Source organism: Temnothorax americanus, unplaced genomic scaffold, assembly GCF_048541705.1.
Source record: "Temnothorax americanus isolate GAGA-0224 unplaced genomic scaffold, ASM4854170v1 Scaffold7, whole genome shotgun sequence".
Classification (NCBI taxonomy): Eukaryota; Metazoa; Arthropoda; class Insecta; order Hymenoptera; family Formicidae; genus Temnothorax; species Temnothorax americanus.
The window spans coordinates 5,583,488-5,606,838 of record NW_027509792.1 but is presented as its reverse complement, the minus strand read 5'-3'; the positions used below and the strand labels follow the sequence as shown (position 1 = coordinate 5,606,838).

Below are 23,351 nucleotides of genomic sequence, written 5' to 3'. Positions count from 1 at the left end.
GTCTCGGAGCAAATAAATATAATCTCTTCTCGGACAGCCGAGAATACTTTTTCTTTCAATCTTTTCCAGTCGAGACTATCGTTCAATTTCCGGCCATAGTCATCAAGCATTATCTTTCTACATGTAATTACCTATCGACTATCTCTCCGATCATTTCGTTATTAATCTCAGAGTCGTTATTAATCTCAGAGTCGAGCTGCCCGGTCGATCGGAAACATGGGTTCGTACGCACGTAAGGAGACGACCGTGTCAATTATTCCTCTCTCTCTTTATGGATCGACGACAAATTTGACCTGTCAGATTGCATAGCGCGGACATTTCGATACGAGCGCGCAATAAGACGCTTCAAAAAGCTTTCGCATCGACGGTGAACATGTCTTAAAAAATCGCTCAACTCACGATTTCGCGACGGATGATGGGCGTTCCTGCTCCGGAGGGCATTGTGCAGAGTTACATATAGCTGGTACATCAACTCCTCCTCCGCCGTGTTTTCCTCGTTGTTGGGCAAAAACGGTATTGCCATGGTATATGGCTTTCCTCGCTCTTCGACTCGACTATTCGACCGGGGCAATTGCGGGCAGCTTGTAAGCTCGAGTCCAAGTCCAAGCTACGTGTATCGTTACCGCTCCCGCCTAGCCCGGGATCGACGCACTGCAACCGAACCAAGCAATGTCCGTTGTTGAGTTCACTGTTCACTCTCCGTGTGTCTCCCCCGCGCACTCTCTCCGGAGATCACCCCTCCGTTCGGAGTCTCTAACCAGATCTCGCTCTCGTAAATCGCAGAATCGTAAACGCGTTGGAAACGCTACACGTGATCGGGTACGAGTTCACCGACGCACGCTCTTAAAGTTCATCATTCCGGATCGCACGTGGCGCGCGCGCATGCAATAGATCGTAGAGAAAATGCTATTCTTCAGACTTCACGAATTCTGACAATTCTTTCGATTTTTCAAAACCAGACTTTTTTTCGAAACAATATCACGTCTGGTGATATTGTTCGACGGACGCTCTTGAGAGACGAGGAAAAAGAAGAAAAAAAGAAAAGTCACTTTCGAATTGAGAGAGTCACCTGCTGAGAATTGCAGATACAAAACTGTCTCTTCTCACGGCTGCTGACCGGCTGCTCGAACGCACTGTGCACGGAACACGTTGAACTTCCGTCGACTCTTCGAGAAAGAGCGCGAGAATTCCGGAGCACGAACGCGCTATCGTCGCGTTCAATGTCCCCGCGGTTGTCTAGCTGGCGGCTGCACCAGTTGGTTCACGTCACTCGTAAGGATGTAACACATACGGGGAGTCGACCGTGACGTCGGGTCACCCGTGACTACGGATCACAAGAGTATCTCGCGCGAACAGTCACGTGAGGTGTCCCGTAAAATTTTCTGCGACACGACCGAGATCACAGAGTGATCGGACTCGATAGTTTCACGAGCGACGATAATACCGCCGGATGTCCTCTTTGGCGCGATATATCACACGCGTGTTATATTTGAGCGGCGCGCGTACAACAGGGAGCGGCGAAGAAAGACGAGAATACGGAGCGACACGAAATCTCGACTGAGCTCAGGGTAAACGAGAAACACGTCTGTTCTCCTCGAGGTTTGGCGTGGTAATGATTCTGTGCTTTCGCAGCCACTCGGTCCGCACGTTCCGCCTCGCGGCAGCGACCGGCAGACATCCCCCACTCCGCTTTGCCCGCGCGACCGATTGGCTGTGCAGTGGGGGTGCGTGCGCGCGCAACCTGTGGTGATGGTAGCCGACTTAGTAAAAAAGTGGGGGACACGCGAGGAGCGTGACAATACATTGTCTTGCTCTTCGGACGCCGTGAGTGAGCTCCGTTTGAACGCTAACATTTACTGCAATCATGTTTTTGCAATCGCCAGACACCACGGCGTATCCAGTATCCACATAGTGTGCGAAAAATATTTTAATATCGAGATACCGCATTTTTAGGATTTTGGATCATGGAATATTTACGCTTTTAATAAAATATATATACATACATGACTAATAACATCATTAACTTATAATTATATAAAAACAGAAAAATCAGACAAATTGTTTTCTTTTATTCTTCTTTTTATCTCAATTTTAGGTGTCAGAAATCTATTAAAAAATATTTTGTACATTTTCTCGCCCTCTTGAGCATTTCATGCTTTTTTGCTTTGGTTTTCCTACGGCATTTCGTTCAGTGGATGTTGATATGAGAGCGACTCGGTCCGTGCTTGGAAGACGCAAGTGCAACTCAGTGCGGCGCGCGCGACATAGTCTCGAAACACAGCGGAGCGTGTAGCATGTAGCAATGGGATCTCGACGAGGGAGAGAGTGAGAGGCCACGCACACGAGAGTACCGGCGTTCGCGTGCACCTAGGAGCCGTAAAGGCGCGTATGACACGACAAAACGACACTCGAGCGCAACTGCGCAGTTTACGCGACCCAAGTACGAGCTCCGCACGGGGGTGGGGATGCGGCCGCAAATCGGAGAAACGTTTATTTTACCACCGTTAAAATTAAACTCCCGGAGAAAACTGAAAAAAGTTAAACGTTACTTTCATGCGAGATATTATTTCGTTTCTCGTTCTAATTTTAGTTATCCAACTTTACCGATTTTTACGATTTTGTAGTATTAACGAGATTCTTCGATATTGCATATTAATTCGTCAAATGGATGTCTTGATGCGTGTAGCGACAAAATATTGTCAGCGGTATTTCATTGATATTAATGATAAATATTAACGCGATAACATCATCGATACTGTTGAATTCACCGCGCCTATAATCGATAATAATAGACGCTCGAACGACAATGAATATCGGTCTGCAGTGTCAAAGATCAATTTTAATCGCTCGAATGACTACACGCCGCGTTAATGAGCTCGGACATACTTATAATTAATTAGGGACGGATGAGCGAAATGGAACACGAGACAACTCGCTTACGCTTAATTTCCCGATAATTTGCGACAATGCGAATGATATTCGCGACATCGCTATGGTTAAGTCTTTTTTTTTTTTTGGTACAGCCGATGAATGGACGAGAAAACGGAGAAACAAGAATACAATACGCTGCCATTGCGCGCGCTGATTCATGATGCATACGGTGCACCGTGCGCCAGCTACACGAGAACGCGACTGCATAAATAAATGTGAGCATATTGGCTTGCGCGAGGGCATGCACGACGCGCGTGAAAAATGGAATCACACATTCAACGTGGATCAAGGAAAAAGTCAATGTATTACCATTAACACGTTGCTCTTTTTATTACACGTAAAGTTCGCACAAATTTTAATCGCGCTCTGCAATAAAATCCAATTCGGGAATATTTAACACGTTCAAGGATCAAATATCGCGAAAATGTATCGCGCGTACTTTCTTTTGCTTTACCTTACAGATTTCATTTTCACACTTCAAACATGGAAACGCAATTTTATTCGAACAAGATTAACGTTCGGTCAATCGACGGAAAAAAAAACGGGATGCACTTCACTTCTGTGAATTTTCATTCATCAGACGCATAACGCAACGCTGGCGCAATAGAAGCGTGTTAAACAATCTCGAAAGCGTGAACGTGCGAGCACCACTCGAATCGATAGGCGATCGACGCGTCGTCTCTTTGGCGTGTGTACGCGAGCCTGAAGAGAGAGAAAGGGAGAGAACAACGGATTAATGTCAGAAGTGAGGCGCACGGAGAGACACTGTCATTGGATATCAGACGTGGGAGTTAAAGGCCAGGAGAATCTTGGACGCGTCGGGGATGACGTTACAGAGAGATGACATTACCACTGTAGAACGTGGAAACCGGAGTCGATGCGTGTATCGAGATGTGCGCGTCCTGGCCGTAGTTCGACGGAATGGCGATGCCGATATCGATGGACGCTTATATCGGTCGCGATGCGTCGAGAGATATCGCGCGCGTCAATAACGCACCGTCGCTGATAATTTCGCGCGCGGATATTTCAACGGAGGAGCCTTGAACCTTGGGATTCTCGTGGTGGATCGATACGTGAACTTCACCGCGCGTCTCACAGGAACTGCTCGTTATGAGAGACGCCACTTCTGCGAAGCCAATTGTCTCAATGTACGTAAAAGTCAAAGAGGCGGCTTCAGAGAGGGACGAGTTGATTGTGCCGTCATTGTACGAGAAGTCGATTATTCGCTTAACGAAGTTAAACTTACAATTAGTTGCAAGAACTTCGGAAGATATTTTGATGCCTATAATTTTTACGTACAAGAAGTTTTATTCGAGACGTAAAAAAATGAGGAGAAAGCTTAATTACGAAATATTACACAATATGTGCGCAATACTAAACGTTTTATAATACACGTTATGACAAGATGCGTCTTATCAAGTTTTTGATATAATTAATTTTAATCGCATAAGTAAACAAAATCATTTCTCATGAATGACACAGATACAATCATAACGGTACCAGCTCTGATTAAATTTTGATTTTTATATACAGGAAGATCTGACATATCCCGTACTTTTCACATTCTTATCAATCTTTAATTTTCTTATCGATCAATTCTATTTATAAAAATTCTATCATCGATCATAAAACTATATTGGATTATACTCGCATCTGACTCACGTGGACTTGACTTTCAAGACAACCTTATAAATAAATACTTGGCGTTGCAATTTTCCGCCGTTGTGGAAAAATCATAATTGTATCTCGCGAAATCTATTAGTCGTGGATGCAAATGTCGACTTAATAACTGCCTTCGAGCTTCGAGCTCCTCGTAATCGGAGTCACTGTCGCGGGTACTGGTCAACGTTCGATTAACGATCTCCGCGTTTAGCATCTAGAAACGTCCGACAAGCAACCCTTCCTTCCCGATCTTTCGCAACCCCGTCGCGTCGTTTTATTTCGACGTGAGGCATCACGTCGTGCAACGTGTAGCGTCGGTCGCCATCCGATAGCGGCCGAGATTTAAAACCGGTAGCACCGTACGCGCGCCGTACCGGACTGGTATATTTTTAGAACGACCACCGCGATCGCGTGGGTGGATGCTGGTCATCGGTCCGGGAAGCTGCGTTACTTTGTTTCAACCGTGCAAACCGGACAGGATCTTTCGTGTTCAGGACGATCCTATCCGGAATAATCGGCAATAGATATCTCTGCGATATTATAGTTTCAGTGGCGTAAAAAATACTTTGCAAAAAAATGCGAATCGCCCGTTTTAAAAGTCTGGCGACGTTAAATCTTCGCTGTATTCTGCTTTGGAGCGAACTTACTCCGTGGTAATAGATTATAATGCGCGCGTGTATATATAAATTATGTCGTGTTCGCAACTGGGCGAAATACACTATATCTTCATTTGTCGGCTTTTGCGGAATTCTAACGCCAACAGAGGCTCCTTATTCCGTGCATGTATGCATATCTATGATGGTAACAAGCTCATCTACATCACTATGATGATTTAAAGCTTCTGGCTTAACATCCAGAGATGTTGATGCGGACGCATAAAACCACTTATATGCTAGCTTGATTCTAATTCTAGTCGCTTTCTAAAATATTTGCAACGCACATATCGATTGACGCGTAAGCGATATTTATTCCGTTTCGGGAAGCGCGTTTGCATCACGCTTAATTTTTTTTTTTTTTTCAAATAAACTCTATACAATTAGTAGTCAGGCAATGATTCACCTGATCCATACCTGTTTGGAACGGGTTCTCCCTTCAAGGAACGCCCTGAGGAAGAAGAAACGTCCAAAGTTTAAGGTCTCCCGCGATTAACGAAGCGCCTTAATTATCGAGGCAATTATCGCGGCGGGAAGGAGTGTTATCGCTCGTCGCGCGACACGCGTCTACCGCGAACATGTTTCAACGGGTTTCGTGTCCCTCGTAGTATTACGGATACACTGTTGCCGTCGTTTACGAGGTTAACGGCAAGAGCGGCGTTATTAAACGATCCCTGTAATGGGTGACCGTCAAGAGCGAAGCTGTATATCGCGGTTACGTACGAGAGAAAAATTACGTTTTCTTTTTTTTCTCCTTAACATACTATCTTATATATTTTTTTTATCGCAACAAGTGAATTTATTCTGTAAATAAGACGTAAAAATTATCTGTACTTCCCCCTTTTTTTCACGTATATAAAACTGCGTGGATGACAGTGTAAGGAAAAAATGTACGGTATGAGAATCATCCGTTCTCTCGAAAGATGACTCAACTTATCAGGTTGATGTTACGAATTGCGTTTCTTATCATTTTTATCGGGTCATTGGTACGTTCACCCTTCCCGGCAGTTCATCGAACCAGATTTCGCACGCTCGTTTTCTGCAAATATTAGACCTTTAAATCGGCCAGAGGGAGTAAAAGACCGAAAATATCGGTAATACGTAGTTCACGGATGTTCTTCACGGTCTGTATCTACGTGGCTTGGTGATAACGGGCGAAGAAAATAATAAAATTTTTTTTTAATCACTCGTGACATCCGTTCGCGTTTTAAGTATTATTCGTGGCATTCAAATGAGATATGCGATTAACGATATGAGATTATATAACTTATCATTAACGCAGTAATAATTAAAAATAAAAATAAATCTACTGCATTGTAAGGCAAGTTTTGTGTAAGTTTATGTATTTTTTTTACAGCGTATATGAGTACAGATAAATAATAAAGTAAAAGATAAAATTTAGAGTCTTTTTCAGCCACACGCGTTTACATACCGCAAACAGTACGTTTTCCGTTATCATTGATAACCATTCGAAAGCAGGATAAGCAGATAGAAAAAAAGAAGTGTGATAAACTGCTGCAACGTAAACTCTCCAAACAAACTCGATGCGCATACACGTAACTCACGTTACATACGAAAGTGACGCGGGTGTATGTACACGCGTGTGTATAGATTCAACGTGCAGCTGCAACAGTACTATAATATCCGCAATTTTGTAATTTTAAATCATCGCCTACGTGCGCGCTAACTGCCGGAGTGAAAGAACTTGGCTCTAAAAGCGTTCTATAACGTTAGTCACGAAACCCGCGAGACACATTGACGCATTGTATTACAGTGATTTCCACGATAAGTGAATCCCGGTGTCAAAGGGGAGCGGTCGCACGACGAATTAGTTTCTCGAAATAGCCGAATTGCGACTGCGCGAAGATTATACGAAATTAACTTCCATTCGTTGTGCTTCGACATCTGTAATTATCGCGTCGTTTTTCAGGTCGCCAGACGGTGCAAATTGGCGTTTCTACCTTTAAAAGGAATGAAAGCACACGTGTTTCATATGCTCTTGCCATCGATATCGATTTCGATTTAGCCGTAAATAATCTGTACCGAGTGTTGAGCCAGGGGACACGCAAAAGGCGACACAATAAACGATTTTGGGAGAAAAAGTCACTTGTATTGAAACAAAAAGAAATTGCGTCGTTACGATGAGTTATTCTCTCTGTTATGTGTACCAGAGAATGATATGATAGCCGGACGCGCGCGCGCGCGCAAATGATGGATCCGTAAGGCCGGAACTTCGCGAGGGTGTTTGCGGATGTGGTAACGAAATCGTCGCTCTTTAGCCGCAAGGTCTCCTTGTCTGCCGCGTTCTTGCGGTTTTTTAAGAGGCGGCAGAGCCGTGAACCGTCACGATAAATATCGAACGTAGTTACGATCGCGGACAAAATTTCTGCGCAAAATCCGTTTTTATCGCGGTTCGATCGCCCAGCGATGGTTTTTATGCGCGCGATGAGACGAGTTTAATAAACGTCTCGGGGGGACAATCTTGGTTTTTCTCCCGATATTGATGCTGTTTCAATTTTACGCACGACAGCAGGGCTTGATTTACGTTGTCTTACAACCTGTTATTGACAAAATCGTCTATAACGTTAAATATTATGCTACCGCGTGATAACAGAGAAACCGTTCGTCCTATACGAGTTGCTAAGATATATCCATAGAAGTAATCCGTCCAAGAAAAAGGGTTTGCGCAAACAAACGAGCAATAATGGACTAAGTACCGATGCATGGATACGTATTTCCAGATGTGAGGGCATAATATCAAGGTATACACACATACACTTGAGGATAAGTATTTGCCGTCAGCTATCATCAAGATCCAATAGAGACGAGTGCAGTTTAGCCACGACAAGACCGTATCATCATCGACTAATTTCTCGGGATAATGCGGATATTAATAGCCAAGACGGGGCATTATATTGCCAGTGCGTACTGCGGTAAAATATCGCTAATATATTTATGACGCAACGTTAACGTATTATTTTTTATTCCTTTCGCGCGACAAAATATGCCGTTTAACATTGTTACACTCACTTCTATTACATGACACTCTTCCGACGAACTTCGCAATATAACTTGATATGCATGACGTAAAATATCTTATTTGGGAAGATATCTAAAGAAAACATTTTCAACATGATTAGAACGTTGTAATCTTACCTGCTTATTTTCCTTTAATCTGGTAACCGCGATAAGATGATGATTTGAGTTTTGCCTTGAACGCGAATAACGTCTAAGGGGACGATTGATAGTCAAGCATCTTGAAAAAAATAGGATATATATGTATAGGATATATATGTGTACGAATATATATGTATGGATATATGTATAGGATATATGTATAGAATATATAGGACATTATGACAAAGCTGTGCTTTCAAAATACCGAGACGTAATTATGATAATGTGACAAGAGAGACGATCTTATCTAAAATCCCTCGTGTTAATCATTCTACCGTGACGAGTAAACCACAACGCTGAAATAATTTTTATAATTTGCCTTGTTCGTTAACCCGACCGAATGATGCGATTCTTAGAAATGACCCTGAATGCGATGCGCTATCATAAAGCAGAATAAATTGCGGTTTTTACATGTATGCGTGCTCATTTTTATCTGTGTATATCGTTCGTTCTCTATAGTTTTATATATATATATATATATATATATATATATATATATAAAATTCTACTTGTGTGTTCCGAGGAAGTCAAAAGATGAATTATCTCGCCGTCCTAATATTTATTCTTACCGTCTCTCATGCACATGTTCCTTCGTAAGTTTCTTTTTTTTTCATACAAAGATACTTGAACATATTTATATCGAGATAAGTTATCTGAGATTTCTATTGATTTTTGACAAATCTGAGATTAATTTTTAAGAGACCTGAAATTACACTGCAAATCCAAGTGTGTTATTTTTTACACGCATAAACAACACTAAAAATGACACATTAGACTGCAGCTCTTTTTACATGTTTCTTTACGTGTTAAATTACGTCATTTAACACACGTATTAATCGTATTAAATTAAAAGTTAAATGACGTGATTTAAAACGGTAAGAAATGTGTATGAAGGGCTTCAGCCAAAATAACACACTTGGATTTGCAGTGTAGATGACTCACCAGTGCGATCGGCAGACGTTACGTAAGGTCACCCAATACCACACACTACTATAACAAAGATGCAAAGATACGCTTTCTTGATGTCACCGAACTTTTCTCTAAGCACTAACCAGGTGCTAATCGTATCAGGACCTATGTGCTTCTGTGAAAGCTGATTGTTTAATCAAGCGCTCGTCTTGTCAGTTCTCCGCTTAAAAAGGATTCTGTTGTTGGCGGGACGAAGAGGGTACCATGCAAAAGACATATGGCTTCAACCAATGACGACTCATCGCTACTCACTACGAGGAGTAGGCTGTACAATTGTAGGCTACCCGCTCTGAATCTTTTCCTGCCATTGGTCCTGCCTTGGCGTATCTTGGAGTAATACCTTTCATAATATATTTCTCTCTCTCTCTCTTTTTCTCTCTCTCTTTCTCTTTTACGTAGCATGCGTTAAAGAGCATGCGTCAGAAGCATCTTTTCGTGAGAGGGAGAGGATTTCGATCCCTCAGCCAATAGCCATTATAATGAGAGGGAGAAAATCTTATAATGGGGAGATTGAAAAGCTGATACAATTGCGAAAGAATTTGTTTTATTCCGTTGACTTTATTAATGTTTAAGTTAAACTTAAGTTAGTTTAACTTAAAATATACAAGGATATAAAGAACATCTTTAATAAAAAGTGATCGATTCTCGCACAGTCGAACTACTCGTATCTCGATTTTTTGAATGTAGGAAAAGCACTGATTAAGTTAGCTATACATATATGTATGGATAACTAGAGATAAAATAGGGACTATTTAGTTTTATTGCATAAAATATCTTTGTTGATTTTAAGAATAGAACAAATAACATATGAATTATTTGCTTCAAAAAAAAAAAAAATAATAATTTTGAAGACGATGTCCTATCATATGTTTTTTTTGTATAATCTCTCAGAAAATTTGTTCTATTTTTCAAATTAGCAAAAGTATTTTAAGCGATAGAAATAATTAAACTATTTTGCTCTATAATTGGTATTGCTTGTTTGTGTACAAGTGCTATCTGCAATCATTGACTCATCAGGTACAAAAGGTACGGGGCAGGTTCAGCGAAATATCAAGTAGATTACTCAGAAGCGAGATGAATCAGACGTTAGATATGTTTTTTCGATGGAACAGGTTCCTTCTTAGCAACCGGTCGACCTGGCAATTTTTTAGGTCTAAAGTAACGCAGGTCGTCGCCGCGAAACTCCTCTCGTCCCGCCTGACCGTTGAAACGTATCGAGTGTACCACGACCGCTGGGAGGAAATGAACCTGATGACTCACACCCGGAGAAACGAATTAACGAAGAGACGACACCGGCCCGGCCGCGAGCTCTTACTGTACGCTTGTGTGTGCATCGTGTAACCTTATTATAAGTGCGCTAGCTTCGGCCAGTCACGCGATCGAAAACGAGATGAAACGGGCGATCCTCGCAAATTCCACCCGCGAGAATCCTTTGTCTTTCTTGCTGCTTGGCTGCCAAGGTCGTCGGTTAGAGGGAGATTCTAATCGTTGAAAACGCGTTTCAGCTAAATTACACGCATCTCCTATCTTATAAAAAGCCAATATCTTAAAAGTTTACAATATCAAATGAATATTGACGGCTAAATTGTTTTGCTTAAAGATGCGATATTGTGCAATCTGTTATGCATGCTTAAATGGGCTGGTATGATGTCATGTGTTCGAGAAACATCACAATCTTACTGTGGTGACATCAAAACGTGATGCGTCATAGATTTGGACGCATGTTGACACTGAAAATATATAACATGATATCTGACTGATCGAATTTCATAACTCAATAGAATTTTTATTTCTTCTACACTTTTGGTAACTTGATAATATTATATTTGATCTTTCAAAAAAGTATATCTATTTTTTTTTAAGGGAAGCAATTTCTTTTACGTAAGTTTTCATAAAAAAAATATACATAGCTATAATAATTTTATAATATCTATAATAATTTCATAAAGAGAATGCTCAAGTATCATTGCTTTTCATTTCAATTTGTTACTTCCAATTTGATTCGCCTATTTTTTCAGTTTTATCGCTTTATTGTTTTCAGCTAACACAACATTCTCTCGACACATGGTTTGTTCTTAGAAACACCAGGTCTCTGACCACAGTTGTTTTTTTCCTCAGTTAGCTATGCGTTTTAACTTGCACGCGGCGTAATTAAGAGATGTTCCCGGACCGGACGTCGCCCACCGCATAATTCGGTAATAATGCGCTTCTAATCGCGGCCGGATCTGCCAACTTGCATTTTCGTGCGGCGCGATCTCGTTAATTTCGCACGGAATGGCGAGATGCGACGCGATCGGCGACGCGGCGGCGCTTTCGGGAGGAAACGCGTCAGGAAACGGGAAGGAAGATTTTTCATGCAGGATGCGAGGCTGTACAGAGCGGCTGATATTTTTGCCCGATAACGCGCCAACAACGGCCGGCATCGGAGTGAGTTATAAATGCTCCTCGATATATTTCACGAGAGGCCGCAAGAGAGAGTCGTCCGATCTTCCTAGAAGCCAGGAAATAAAGAGGGCCGAAAGTGACGGTATAACGTGACGTCGCGTTTAAACGAAAACCACGAAACTTGCATTTATCACTTATTATATAGTCGACCAGAAAATGCGTGCGATTTATTAAACGTGCACAGGAATACAAAGGCCTTGGACATACTCGTAAATCGCGGAAGCATTTTATGGTTTGTAATAGCTCACTTACAAAACGTATAGTACATCGTGTGGCATTTACGAAGATTTATTTTTTGGAACACTCTTACATTTCTGCTCAATTTTTTAAAAAATTTCTTAAAAGATTTATAAACATCGGCTGATCTGTCATAATTAAACTAGATGCCTCTTTCAATCACGCAGGGTATAATTATATAATTATAGAAAACAATGTGACTATTTTAAGTTAAAGTAATTTTCGGATGAAGGTTTTAAACTCTCCTTAGAGTTGTCATTTCGTTAATTACATTGAAAAGTGTCAAATAGGTCCACAATAAGTAATATTAGTAGTGCATTGTAAGACGCATGAACATGCAACCAGACAGTCGCCAGACAGACGGACACCAGGCGGACGGTGAGAGTTTTTTTTTCGCCTCTTTAAGACCAGTCTTATAATATTCTTATTGCCACTGCTGCCGTCGTTGCCGTTCTTCGTCTCGGGAGCGCGTTACGAGATCCCGCTTTTTATTTTCTATCGGAGTCCGTTGGGACTTGGGACCCGGTTTCAAAATTTTACTTTTTATATATCCACACACATTCGCGTGTATACATTGCTGAGACGCGAGATATTGCTCAATATTAAAAATGTATCGGTTAAATTCGTCCGCATGTATAATTCATGATAAAATATCGCTTCAACGAATACTTTGCGCTAAATCGGGGTGAAAAGTGTTCGATATGCCAATGTGGACGCGGAACTAAGAGCAATCAATCTTTTGAAAAAGAGATGCAGAAATCATTGTAGGTCAACAACCACAACAGAATAGAAAATTTTTCTGGAAGATTTCTGAGATAATTTCTTTTACCTTGTCTCTTTTCTGACGTCACGAATGAGTTTTCTGCGTATTTTTTTCACTCAGCTCAGGCTATCCTGACCGGAATACACCTGCCAGAAACAGGTATCAACATGTCTATTCTGAACAATAGTACCTTTGCTCCTACCTGTTCTTATACATCTCTGTTCCCATGTTACGAATTTCTTTTGTTATACAAAATATTACTGTTATAAAAAATATAGCTGTGCACGATTATCAAGGTTCAAATTTGTTGTTTGTCTCATACATCCTTTAGGAACGGGTTTCGATGGTATTATGAAAGTGCAGAAAGAGAGAGAAAAAGAGAGAGAGAGAGAGAGAGAGAGAGAGAGAGAGAGAGAGATTTATTATAGTTTTATATTTTTTTAAATATGAACCTTTATGTGTCCTTATAATTGAATCAACTGTGACAAATTCATGAAACACAATATATTGATACTCTAATATAAAAATATAGAAACAGTTTATCACATGCATCAGAATATTACAATATACGCATATTAAAATTTTATTATTTTAAGTAAATTTATTTTATTCTACAGAGTTTTATAACAAAAATATTTTTTCCTTTTGAAAAACAGTTTTTAAAGAGTACTCTTCACATTCGAATTTATATCAGATAGAATATAGAATTTATTTTTAAAAAATCCTTCCGGTTCTTTAAACTTAAATTAAAATTAAAATTAAACTATGTTCTTAAACATTATTTTTAATAAGCAATGGTTTTGCGTTGTTCGTTGTCATGCTGTTTTTCTACGAATCTGTTATCTAATAGCGAATTCGGGCGCTTGCATTAGTGCACACTGAGTGCGCACTAAGGCTCGTTCTTAATCAATTATTATATTTACAAATCATCTTAAATACTTCTTAGACTATAAAATGATTTGTACAATATCCATATAGATATTACAGATTATTTTATTAGCCAAAAAATATTTAAATGTGTATTTAAGCGACTTTAAATATAAGAATAGATTATAAACAAGCCTTAGTGCGCACTCAGCGTGCACTAGTGCAAGCGCCCGAATTCGCTATTAAATATTATTTGATAAAAAATGCAAATTCTATTTTGAATATTTTCGAACAAATTTTAAGGCTATTTCAAATCAAGAGTTCTTAGTAAATCCCTATCCTTGACATAAAAACCAGTTCTTTCAAGAAGAAAATGTTTGTCTGATGAAAGCTGTTTTATACAATAACTCGTCCGATATGCACGACACAGACTCGGACTTATTACTACTGACAGAACTACGTCGAATTCAGTCAAATCTTTTTTTGTTTCCATCACCTTCACTTCACACAAGACACAAGTACACTTGTGTCAATATGATCTAGTGAGTTGGTCAGTCCCCTCCCCCTTACGATAGAAAACAGTCCGAGACTGCGTGGTGCGCAGTTTCTGAGGAATTTACAAAAGATTTTTACGAGGGCTTCCCCAATCCGTACCACATCTGGTTCTGTGGGTTGTCCTTCGGTCTTTCTCTTTTTTCCTTCTTTTCCTCTTTTTCATTTTTCTGTGGTTCGTTCCATTTCCTGAAAAGATTTGCAGTGCTTCGTGCAATAAACAGCAGGGAAGAACGGGGAGGGAAGTGAGAGGCAGGCACTGCCCAAGACTGGTCCCAAAACTGGTTGACAAAACCTATCTTCATGGGATCTCCTGTGAAAAAAAGAGAAAGAAGAAAAGTGGACAAAAAAGGCAGGCCCTTCCGTTTCTCCGCGCGAAAGGTCCCTAAAGTTCCTCGAATTGAGTGAGTATTTCTGAGAATTTCGAGACCCGTTCACCCGTACAGTATAAACCGGCGATATATCGACAAATCTGTAAACACATTGGAAAAATTCTGCTTGGATTCTCGAAGTTCGTCAGCGGACGAGAATTTAATGAAATCAATACAGCAGGTGATGTTTCCGCGTGAAAAAGTATTTTCATGAAAGCTGATATTAAGCAATAATGCAAAATCTTTGTTGTATCATACTCTGACAAGTCCTACAGGAATCTTTGAACAGGTACATTATTATTGCTTTAAGTCACGCAACGATGTTTCAACAATGTAACGTGAAAATCGAATAAATATGCATTGAACACTGACAATGAGATTATTGTAACACCTGCATTTCATTATAAAAACAGTTAAAATTTTAAAAATTAAACATAACACTCAAATTCTATCAATCTTTATTGTTATCTAATATAATCGAATATTAGAAAAAAAATATTGGATATTTCATAAAATAAAATTCAATTATATCGAAAAATTTATTACATTTTATATATATATATATATATCCAATAGCGCTATGCATCCAACGTTTTAAAATGTAGCTATTCAGATGATAAAAATAAAAGAATGCAGAACGATCGATTACTGGAACAAAATTACATTAGCATTAAACGCGTTATTCGAACCACGTAATTATAGGGTATAGCGAGCAACAGACACTCAGTATATTGGAATAACATCGATTTGATGGAATGGAAACGATACGCTTTTTTCTTTTTTCTTTTTTTTAAATACGCTATAGCCGGCAACTGAGTTTTTTTATTAGCCATAAAACCCTTTTCGGTTCAGCCTCAGTAAGAGAATTTCAACGGAGGAATATAACATAAAGACAGAAGAGAGAATCGTTTAAGGTCGCCATACAGGCAGATTAAAATCCTCATAAATGATAGATGCTCGACGACGTATAGAATAAATCAATACGAAGAACTAGAAATTATGCCGTTAGATCGTCTCGACCTTCCAAAACGACACGGTTCACGGAAAAAACAATTATGAAGGGGCGACCAGGATTGGACAGCAACCTTGGATCGCGGTGTGGTGTACACGAGCAAAACAAGAGCGGCGAAACGCGTGCGTTTTCTGCGGATCGTCGTGAGGATAGAATTAGGGCACAAGTTAGAGCGGTGGTTAGCGTAGGAGGGAGAGACTAATCACAGTAATTTCGTTATGGGGGCCACGAATAGGGTGCTCCGGTGCGCCTTCTACACGATGCATTTTAATAAACGCGAGAGCAATGCCTGACCAGTGGAAGAAAGAGAAACCAGCGGATAGACCGCGGCGCGGGAGAGTGAGTAGGGCGAGAAAGAGAGAAGAAGAAAAAGAGAGAGAGAGAAAAAGAGAGAGCGAGAGAGAAAGAGGAGCCCTATGGTGTTGCCGTATGGGAAATCGCCGACGGCAATGGTCAACGCGCGCGTAATCGGTGGGCGTTACGCGGTATTATTACGGGAAGCCAAAAAGTAACGATGAATTATTCTAAGTTCGCGCTGCAACCGCAATATGCGAAAAACCCCTCCACACGCTCCCCTTTTCGTGGTCCCCGGGCCGCAATAACGGCCAATAAGAGACGTTCCTTGACCCCGGGATGCGCGGGGGCGCAAAGGGTAGGGTAGGAGGCCAGGTATAAATGCACATCCAAGAAATCGTCTACCGGTTCTCCACCATGGCAAAGGCCCAGGGGGAGCCCTTTCGGAAATTATGGGTTAGCAGGCTACGTCGATCCTCACTTCTTCCTCACTCCGCTCCGATCTTTCTTACTTCTCCCCGTCTCTCTTAACTACCGGATGAGACGCTCAGCGTGATTCGACCCGTATGATTGCACTTGATGGCTTGTATATACCTGTCGTTCGACTTTTACGTTTCTTCAATACGTCTCTTTTTTAAATTTCAGTTTGGTAAAATTGTTTTTACGAAAATGAGTCTTCCGTACGATGCGCAACACTAAATAGTTCTTATTATTTTATCACGACAAAAGATATAATTAATATTAAGGAGAATAATTCGAATTGGTCGATGAATCTGTAAGCAAAAGAAAACACAGTTTTTTTCCGCATCGCATGTAGTAATGTCGAAAAGTTTTATGTCATATTTGTCATTTTTGACGGTTGCCGTGGAAGTTCTCGAAAGTAGGTATTATCTACCGCATTCGTAAGAAGGGAGTCGCTCTGCCAAAATTATGGGTCAGGGATGCCACGTCATTTATCGTTTCCTTTCTTTTCACTCATTATCTCTTCATGCTCGCGCATTCTCGCAACCGGAGTCAATGACATTTTGCAAATTTATTCTTCCGTACTCTTTTAACGTCACTGATTTACCCACCTGTACTCTAATATCACTGATTTATTCCCCCATACTTACAGTCACGAAAACGAGTGAACATTTCACGCTCGATACCCAAAAAAATTATTGAGGGACATCGTTGTAGACATAATAATATTTATTAGTGGTGAAAGTTACATAATGAAAGATCTTATAGAAAAACACAAAAGAAAATTTTACGATTGAATAGATTTTAATTACACAAGTCGATGAATTTCGATTTTTTTAATTTTCAAATCTCAATAGCCGTTTCCAAAGGGATTTTGGGATGCTGAAACCGAATCCGTCGAGAAAATGAGCCTAACCCACATATCATTTTATAGTTATTTCAATTTAAAAAAACCGAAAAGGCCTTTTCTTGCACTTTTAAGTATAGATATTTCTGAACCTTGATAAAGAAATGTGATAGAGCAATTCGGTTTCAGACGAGTTCGATTTCAGCACGCCAAAGTCCTTTGGAAACGATTATTGAGGTCTGAAAGTCAGAATTGACGTCGGCCTGTGTGATCTTCGTTGTACTTAAATACAGATTAAAGCTGATTCCGGTTTGATGAGTTCAAACTTCCTGACAGGTTTAAATTGTGGCCCTTTTTGCCACACGCTTTGCCGCCAACTCCGGAAAAACATATTTTTCGCCGAAAGGAAATAAAGAAGAGGGCCACATGGAGTTTTCGTTAATCTAAACCGGGAGCCGCGGCTGCTGGAATCCTCTTTGGATGAAAGCATTAGCCGAGAGAGGAAACGAGCGGACTCACCAATTTTCGTTTTTTCCCTCTCGGACGCGATGATGAATAATTAGAGAGGTACCGGGATTTTTTCCGACCTGGCATGGAGGGAATTCGCAAATATAGACACGGGAGCGCCGAAGCAAATGTCCGCTTGCTCATCGTTCGCCTGCAGGGATACGTGCACTCGCTATAGCTAGCTGTTTCAGTAGCCCGTTCGACCAGAACAAAATGCGTTCTGCCGCCGGGAAAATCCCGCTGCGGGACACCGATGAAAGAGTCTCACCGTCAACAAACAGATTGAAGGCATATCTTAGCTTCCTCAAGATAAGATATAGGACAGAGAATAGCGCAAATCGAAGCAAAATTTATGAAGTGTTGGCTTCAAATTAGATTTGATTCCTTTATAAAAGAAACTAGAAAGATCGTTAAGAGAGATCGACGCTGATTTTATTTGATTTCACCTATTAAATCATGCGTGAAGTATCGCGACACGTAGTTGCAAGTATATATCGGTGTAGGTCGCAAAGCATTTTTTATTATCTGTATATAGTGTATAAATTCCGTTTAGACTTATCAGATTTCGTATATAAAAATAGCGCATGATTCATTGATTTTCTGCATTTCAGTCGTAATTATTTCACGATTTGGCGTTGTTTCGTCGTTTGACAAATATCGAATCTCTCTTTATCTCGCTTCGGAATCAGTTTTCCACAGATATATAAATCTATTTTTAATATAAATATTCTCAAATACGAATCAATATGTATGTATACGACGAGATTTCTGTGACAATATTCGTAGATAACGTTAATCCGATACGGCTATTTGTGATTATCTTATCGCGCTACGAGGGTTTCACACGAAGGGGTTTCTGACACAGTAGCTATGGCTTTAGCCCGCGAATCATAGGCGGAATTGTGTCACCTGCTTCTGGTTTCATCCGCCTGAGTTATGCGTCACGTTTAGGAACCTCGTCGTTCGCTCGTCGAGAGCAATGTCTGATTGTGCAATTTCCCCTTCCCTCGTTATTCTGAGGCAACAGGTTTTTGCCAAACGAATCAGCGGTTACTACTGGTCTTTAGACGAGGATACAAAAGTGAGAGAACGAGCGAGAAGTCTGACAAAGAGAAAAAAGGATCAGATGATGCGAAAGAGAGAGAAAGACAGATTTGAGTAATTGAATACACGTTACATATTAATATGTATATATCATTCATGTGATAGATAATTATCTGTAAATTTATCATATTTGTATATGTTAAAATTATATTTTCGGTTATTTTTATCTCAGTAATTACACATTTCTATCAAACTTAATCTTTGGTTTCTAGTTATATAAAGAAATTATAAAAAAAATATATAAAAGATACAAGTTTATGAAAATAATATCAACAAAGATTGAGACAGAAGAAATAGTGAACAAATAGGAAAAAAATAGATAAGTAGCAAACCGTCAATTACTGAATCATTTTCATGACAAATGACATCAATTTGTATTTTCATGCTTAAACTCGCGTAATTCGCGGAATGGCACTTTCAGTTAGTTTACTACTTGCCTCTGTACAGTGCAACAAGCACGCAAAAAATGATTCTCGACATACGAGCGCGGTCTCGGCCTCCGCCTTCAACTTTCCGCGACCTCCCTCTCTTTGGAATCTTTCTCTCTGGCGCACTGATGGACACGATTAACCAATTAGCAGCGGTGTGTTCCACTTGCACACACATATATCATTGCCCCGCAGCCGCACGGCTCAAGTGGCCGCTCGACCGAACGCATTGTTGGTAAAGAACGAACAAAACGTTCTGTTATTGCAATCCGGAAAACACGGTTCTTGTACAGCGAAGAATTTCCCGGAAGTTTTCGGCGTTTCTCGCTCGTGAGCTAACGAAGAAACCATTCCATACTCAAATAAATTTCCTTCGTATTTCTCTGGCTTGCATTTTCATTGATGTCTTAATATCGAAATTGATTTCCGTCAAACGATAATGTGAAAAATTTCTGCTGCGGTTACTAAAGTTTTGTGTAATTTCAAGACCAACTCAGTATATTCTAGTCTTTATTCAGAAATCGTTTGTTACAGTTGTCTACAATTTTGCCGAGTTACAAATAACAAAAGTAATATTTTTATTTCGCGAAAAGAAAACAAATGTAAATTCTAGCGAACGATAAATAATCAAAAAATTATTTATACACTATTGCTCAATTTTATAATCAACGTTTTTTTAGAACTCCATTTGTACGAGTTGCGAAATGTAGCGCATCCGGTCCGACGGTGGTGGCGGCGGCGATATCTCTCGGTCATAAAAATTCTCTCGGCTCCATAAAAATTAGTCTCCGCCGACTCGCCGGATTAATGTATTCGTATGCACCGGCAACGTATGCACCGGCGACGACAGATGTCGGCTCAAAAGATACTTCGCATTCCGGCAGGAAGACCGGCCCGTCAAATGCCGAACGTATTTCTATATGCCCACGCAGTGCGCCCGTTCCTGCAACGTTGTTTGCACGGTTTGCGCAGTGATGACTCACGCATTCGGCAGCAAATTCGTGCCGTACATTGACCTGGACATCGCTTCTAGTCACCTATTTTACACGTGCGTGGATCAGGTATAGTGGCAATGGTATGGGGAGAAAAGAAGAAGAAAAAAGAAGGTAGTGGTTCCGGATAACTTGATGACTAAGAACACGCTCGTACACGTGGCTCGCTGCATTGCGTTACTGTTAAGGGGGTAGCTTTATGGAAGGGGGAGTCTCGTAGTCGCCACCGGCATCATCATCGTCGTGGTGTGCATTATTATATCCGGGCCCGATGAGTCATCCGACCGTTGGGCCTTTACGAAGGAGCCAACAAGCAACAGTGCGGTTCGCAGGGGCGCCTTCTCGAACGTAAGGCCCCCACACTAGCCAGACTAGCTAACCTTGTTAGATCCCCTAGACACCTTGCACAACGCTGCTAATTATTCCATATACAACAACCGGTGTGTCTCTCCGGCGCGGCGGTACGGGAAGTCAGTCTGATGCTTGCACGCGGTTTGCAAAGTCAAACATAGTCAAACGATGCACTATATGTATAAGCTTGATACACCGTAAAGTGCATCGTACTTTACGTTTAGTATCTATTCCGCGTTTTACGCGATAGGATTCTTCTAGTAAGACGAACGTTTTATTTCACCTTTGTGTTATTATATTAATTTATATTCTTTTATTTAATTAATTAATTTTTCTGAAAACGAACTAGTACTTTTATTCTTTTGATTTCAATTAATTAATCGCGTTATCGAAGCTCCGCACATTTTCTCGAAACCTTACATTCGATGCTCAAATGAATACGCGCTTCGGAATGCAATCAGTTCAAAGGACGCATATAAACTTGTTCAATTTTATCGGATTGTTCACCGATGAATTCCAGAGGCACGATATCGAGCTTCGGTTTTGCAGCTGTGGTTACCTTATCTCTGCGATGTTCTTTTGTACAGCCAGAGATTCTGATAACGAGCAACGGGTAGCAATAAATGAAATAATGAGATAAGATCTTATTGAGCTGCAATTGAAAGTGTCCGTGATCACGATGATAGAATAACGGCCGAACTATTTTTACAAGGGAATGTATGTTTCTTACTTGGCGCATGTCAACCGGCGCGAGTTATGAGTCACAACGCTTATACCGGTGCATTTTCCAGTAATGAATCGCGTTCACGGTCTTTTACGTTTCAAATGATATATATGTCTGCAACGGTAATAAATAAATAATTTTCATCGATGCGACGGTCGTACCAATTTTTCAAAGCTCGTATAACAGCACAGAGAGAAAATGAAAATATAAAAACCATGCAAAAGTATATAAATGATATTTTTCGTCAATTTTAAATACGAAATGTAGATTATGTTACCAATTATGTTACCAAAATAAGGTTTTGAAAATCGTTTTTCTCAATTTAATGCAATATTAATATTTGAAAAGCGTTACAACAATATACAAATGTGAATAAAAATAACGAAACGTACAATTTATAATTTGTTTTAACATTTAATTAAATTATTAATTAAACATGTTAAATAACGTTAACTCACGCACAACTAACTGCGTTTGACTCTCAAAGCCCACTTTTCCTCGTTACTCGTTAAAACAGAAATATTTTTGTTCAAAATGTTTAATTACATAATATTTCTTAATAATTGATTTTTATAATATTTTGCTATAATCGTATATAATTTCATGACATCCGTAGCCGAACGCTATTTCGATCTCCGCAATATTACCTTCGGCACAATGGTCTGTAAAGTGTTTTCGTGTCGCGGAAAGGTGCAAATTCTGCACCATTCTCGAGAGGCTGTGACGCGAAAGCACGGCGTAAGACGGAGACCCGAGATGTCGGAGCGAAAAATCGGGAAAAGAGGCCGAAGTCATTCAACAATGTCACTCTACCGGGCGGGAAATAAATGAAATGCATTTCCATGGAGTGCATAGTACGATACTCGCGAACTATTAATATCCGTATGACAGTTTGACTAATGATCCTCAATATTCAAGCACGGCTTTGACATTACGAGATTAAAATCCGGCGGATAAAAACCGAGATAGAGTCAGATCGAGAGGAACAGCGGGAGGAAACTTTAGTCACGACGACTTAATACGATTATATTCGTTTGGCACGTCATTTATATCTGTTCAACGCGCACGTGGTGTATTGAGTCTGCAAAGAAGAAGATAATCGAATTCGGAATTAAGCTCGTTATCCTGGAAACGATTTATTTTTATAGAATTTGCATGAACAATGTAGTAAATACAATATTGTTTAAGTGAATATATATTCACAGACGTGTTGTATGAAGACATAACGTTCTCTTACATACACGATCGATCGCTTTGACTAGTTTTGTCCCGAAAGAAAAATGACGGGCAAAACACGGGCTCGATTACCCCTCTCGTCGGAGTCGATCAGCGTGGCAATAAGGGGTAGTTTACCCGGACCATCGAATTTGCGGGCGTTAGAGCGACGCGAAGGGTAGGCCGGGGTGGCATAACAATCTCGCAGAGTGTTTCTGGATATCAGCCTTAATGCGGGGTGTCTGGTCAACCAGATGCCCTGATAGGCCGATACAAATTTTTTATTCATGACTACCATCCTGATGGGATTTTCATCGCTGGCTCACCTGTCTGGCCACCGATCAGTGTCCGATGTGATTATCCAGACCGTATGTATACTATTTCCCTGGGCCATCTCGTATTTTCCTCATTTCATCGACGTCGGCGATCCAATCGTTATCTTTTTCGAAATTTTTTATTTCGCGAAGCGGTCTGCTAGCCTTGCCCTTCGGGCTTGTTGGCGCGCCACGATCGATAAATAATTCCAAACGGCAATATATTTTCATTCCGGTGCTCGCGTGTCCGTTTATTGCTATTTACATGACAGGAAGCGCAAGGGTTTAAGGTAGGCGTCTCGCTACGTGCTAGTCATGTGACTAGCTGTTTGTAGGTTTTTACGTTCAGAAATATATTTCAGGCAATTTTTGCTAAGAGAAAAATAATTTTATGAATTATGGTGTAAAATTTCATACGTGACAAAGTATGTTACTTTTTTCCAAATTATGTGATTTTTTCATTTGACTCCGTTT

General features: G+C 40.4%; 1 protein-coding gene and 1 long non-coding RNA gene across 7 annotated transcripts in view; one reads left to right on the top strand and one right to left on the bottom strand.

Moving 5' to 3' along the window:
- Positions 1–23,351, bottom strand: part of LOC143906000 (uncharacterized) — a 186,266-nt gene that overhangs the window by 28,188 nt on the left and 134,727 nt on the right. Inside the window, exons 1-3 of one of the 5 annotated variants that reach the window (XM_077421710.1) lie at positions 9,366–9,507; positions 8,403–8,502; positions 400–651 (exon numbers count right to left, since the gene is read on the bottom strand). The exons of 1 other annotated variant lie outside the window; for it this stretch is intronic. In XM_077421710.1, the coding sequence (XP_077277836.1) occupies positions 400–523 (124 nt within the window). In that variant the 5' untranslated portion in view covers positions 524–651; positions 8,403–8,502; positions 9,366–9,507. Of the gene's footprint in view, positions 1–399; positions 2,083–3,781; positions 3,863–8,402; positions 8,503–9,365; positions 9,508–23,351 lie in introns of those variants that run through there. 3 more of the 5 variants (XM_077421711.1, XM_077421709.1, XM_077421708.1) reach the window with 3 other exon arrangements.
- The window catches only part of LOC143906002 (uncharacterized), a 140,247-nt gene continuing 120,851 nt past the window's right edge, over positions 3,956–23,351 (top strand). For both annotated transcript variants that reach the window (XR_013259411.1, XR_013259410.1), the window contains exon 1: positions 3,956–4,079. This is a non-coding gene — a long non-coding RNA (uncharacterized LOC143906002). The remainder of the gene's footprint in view (positions 4,080–23,351) is intronic.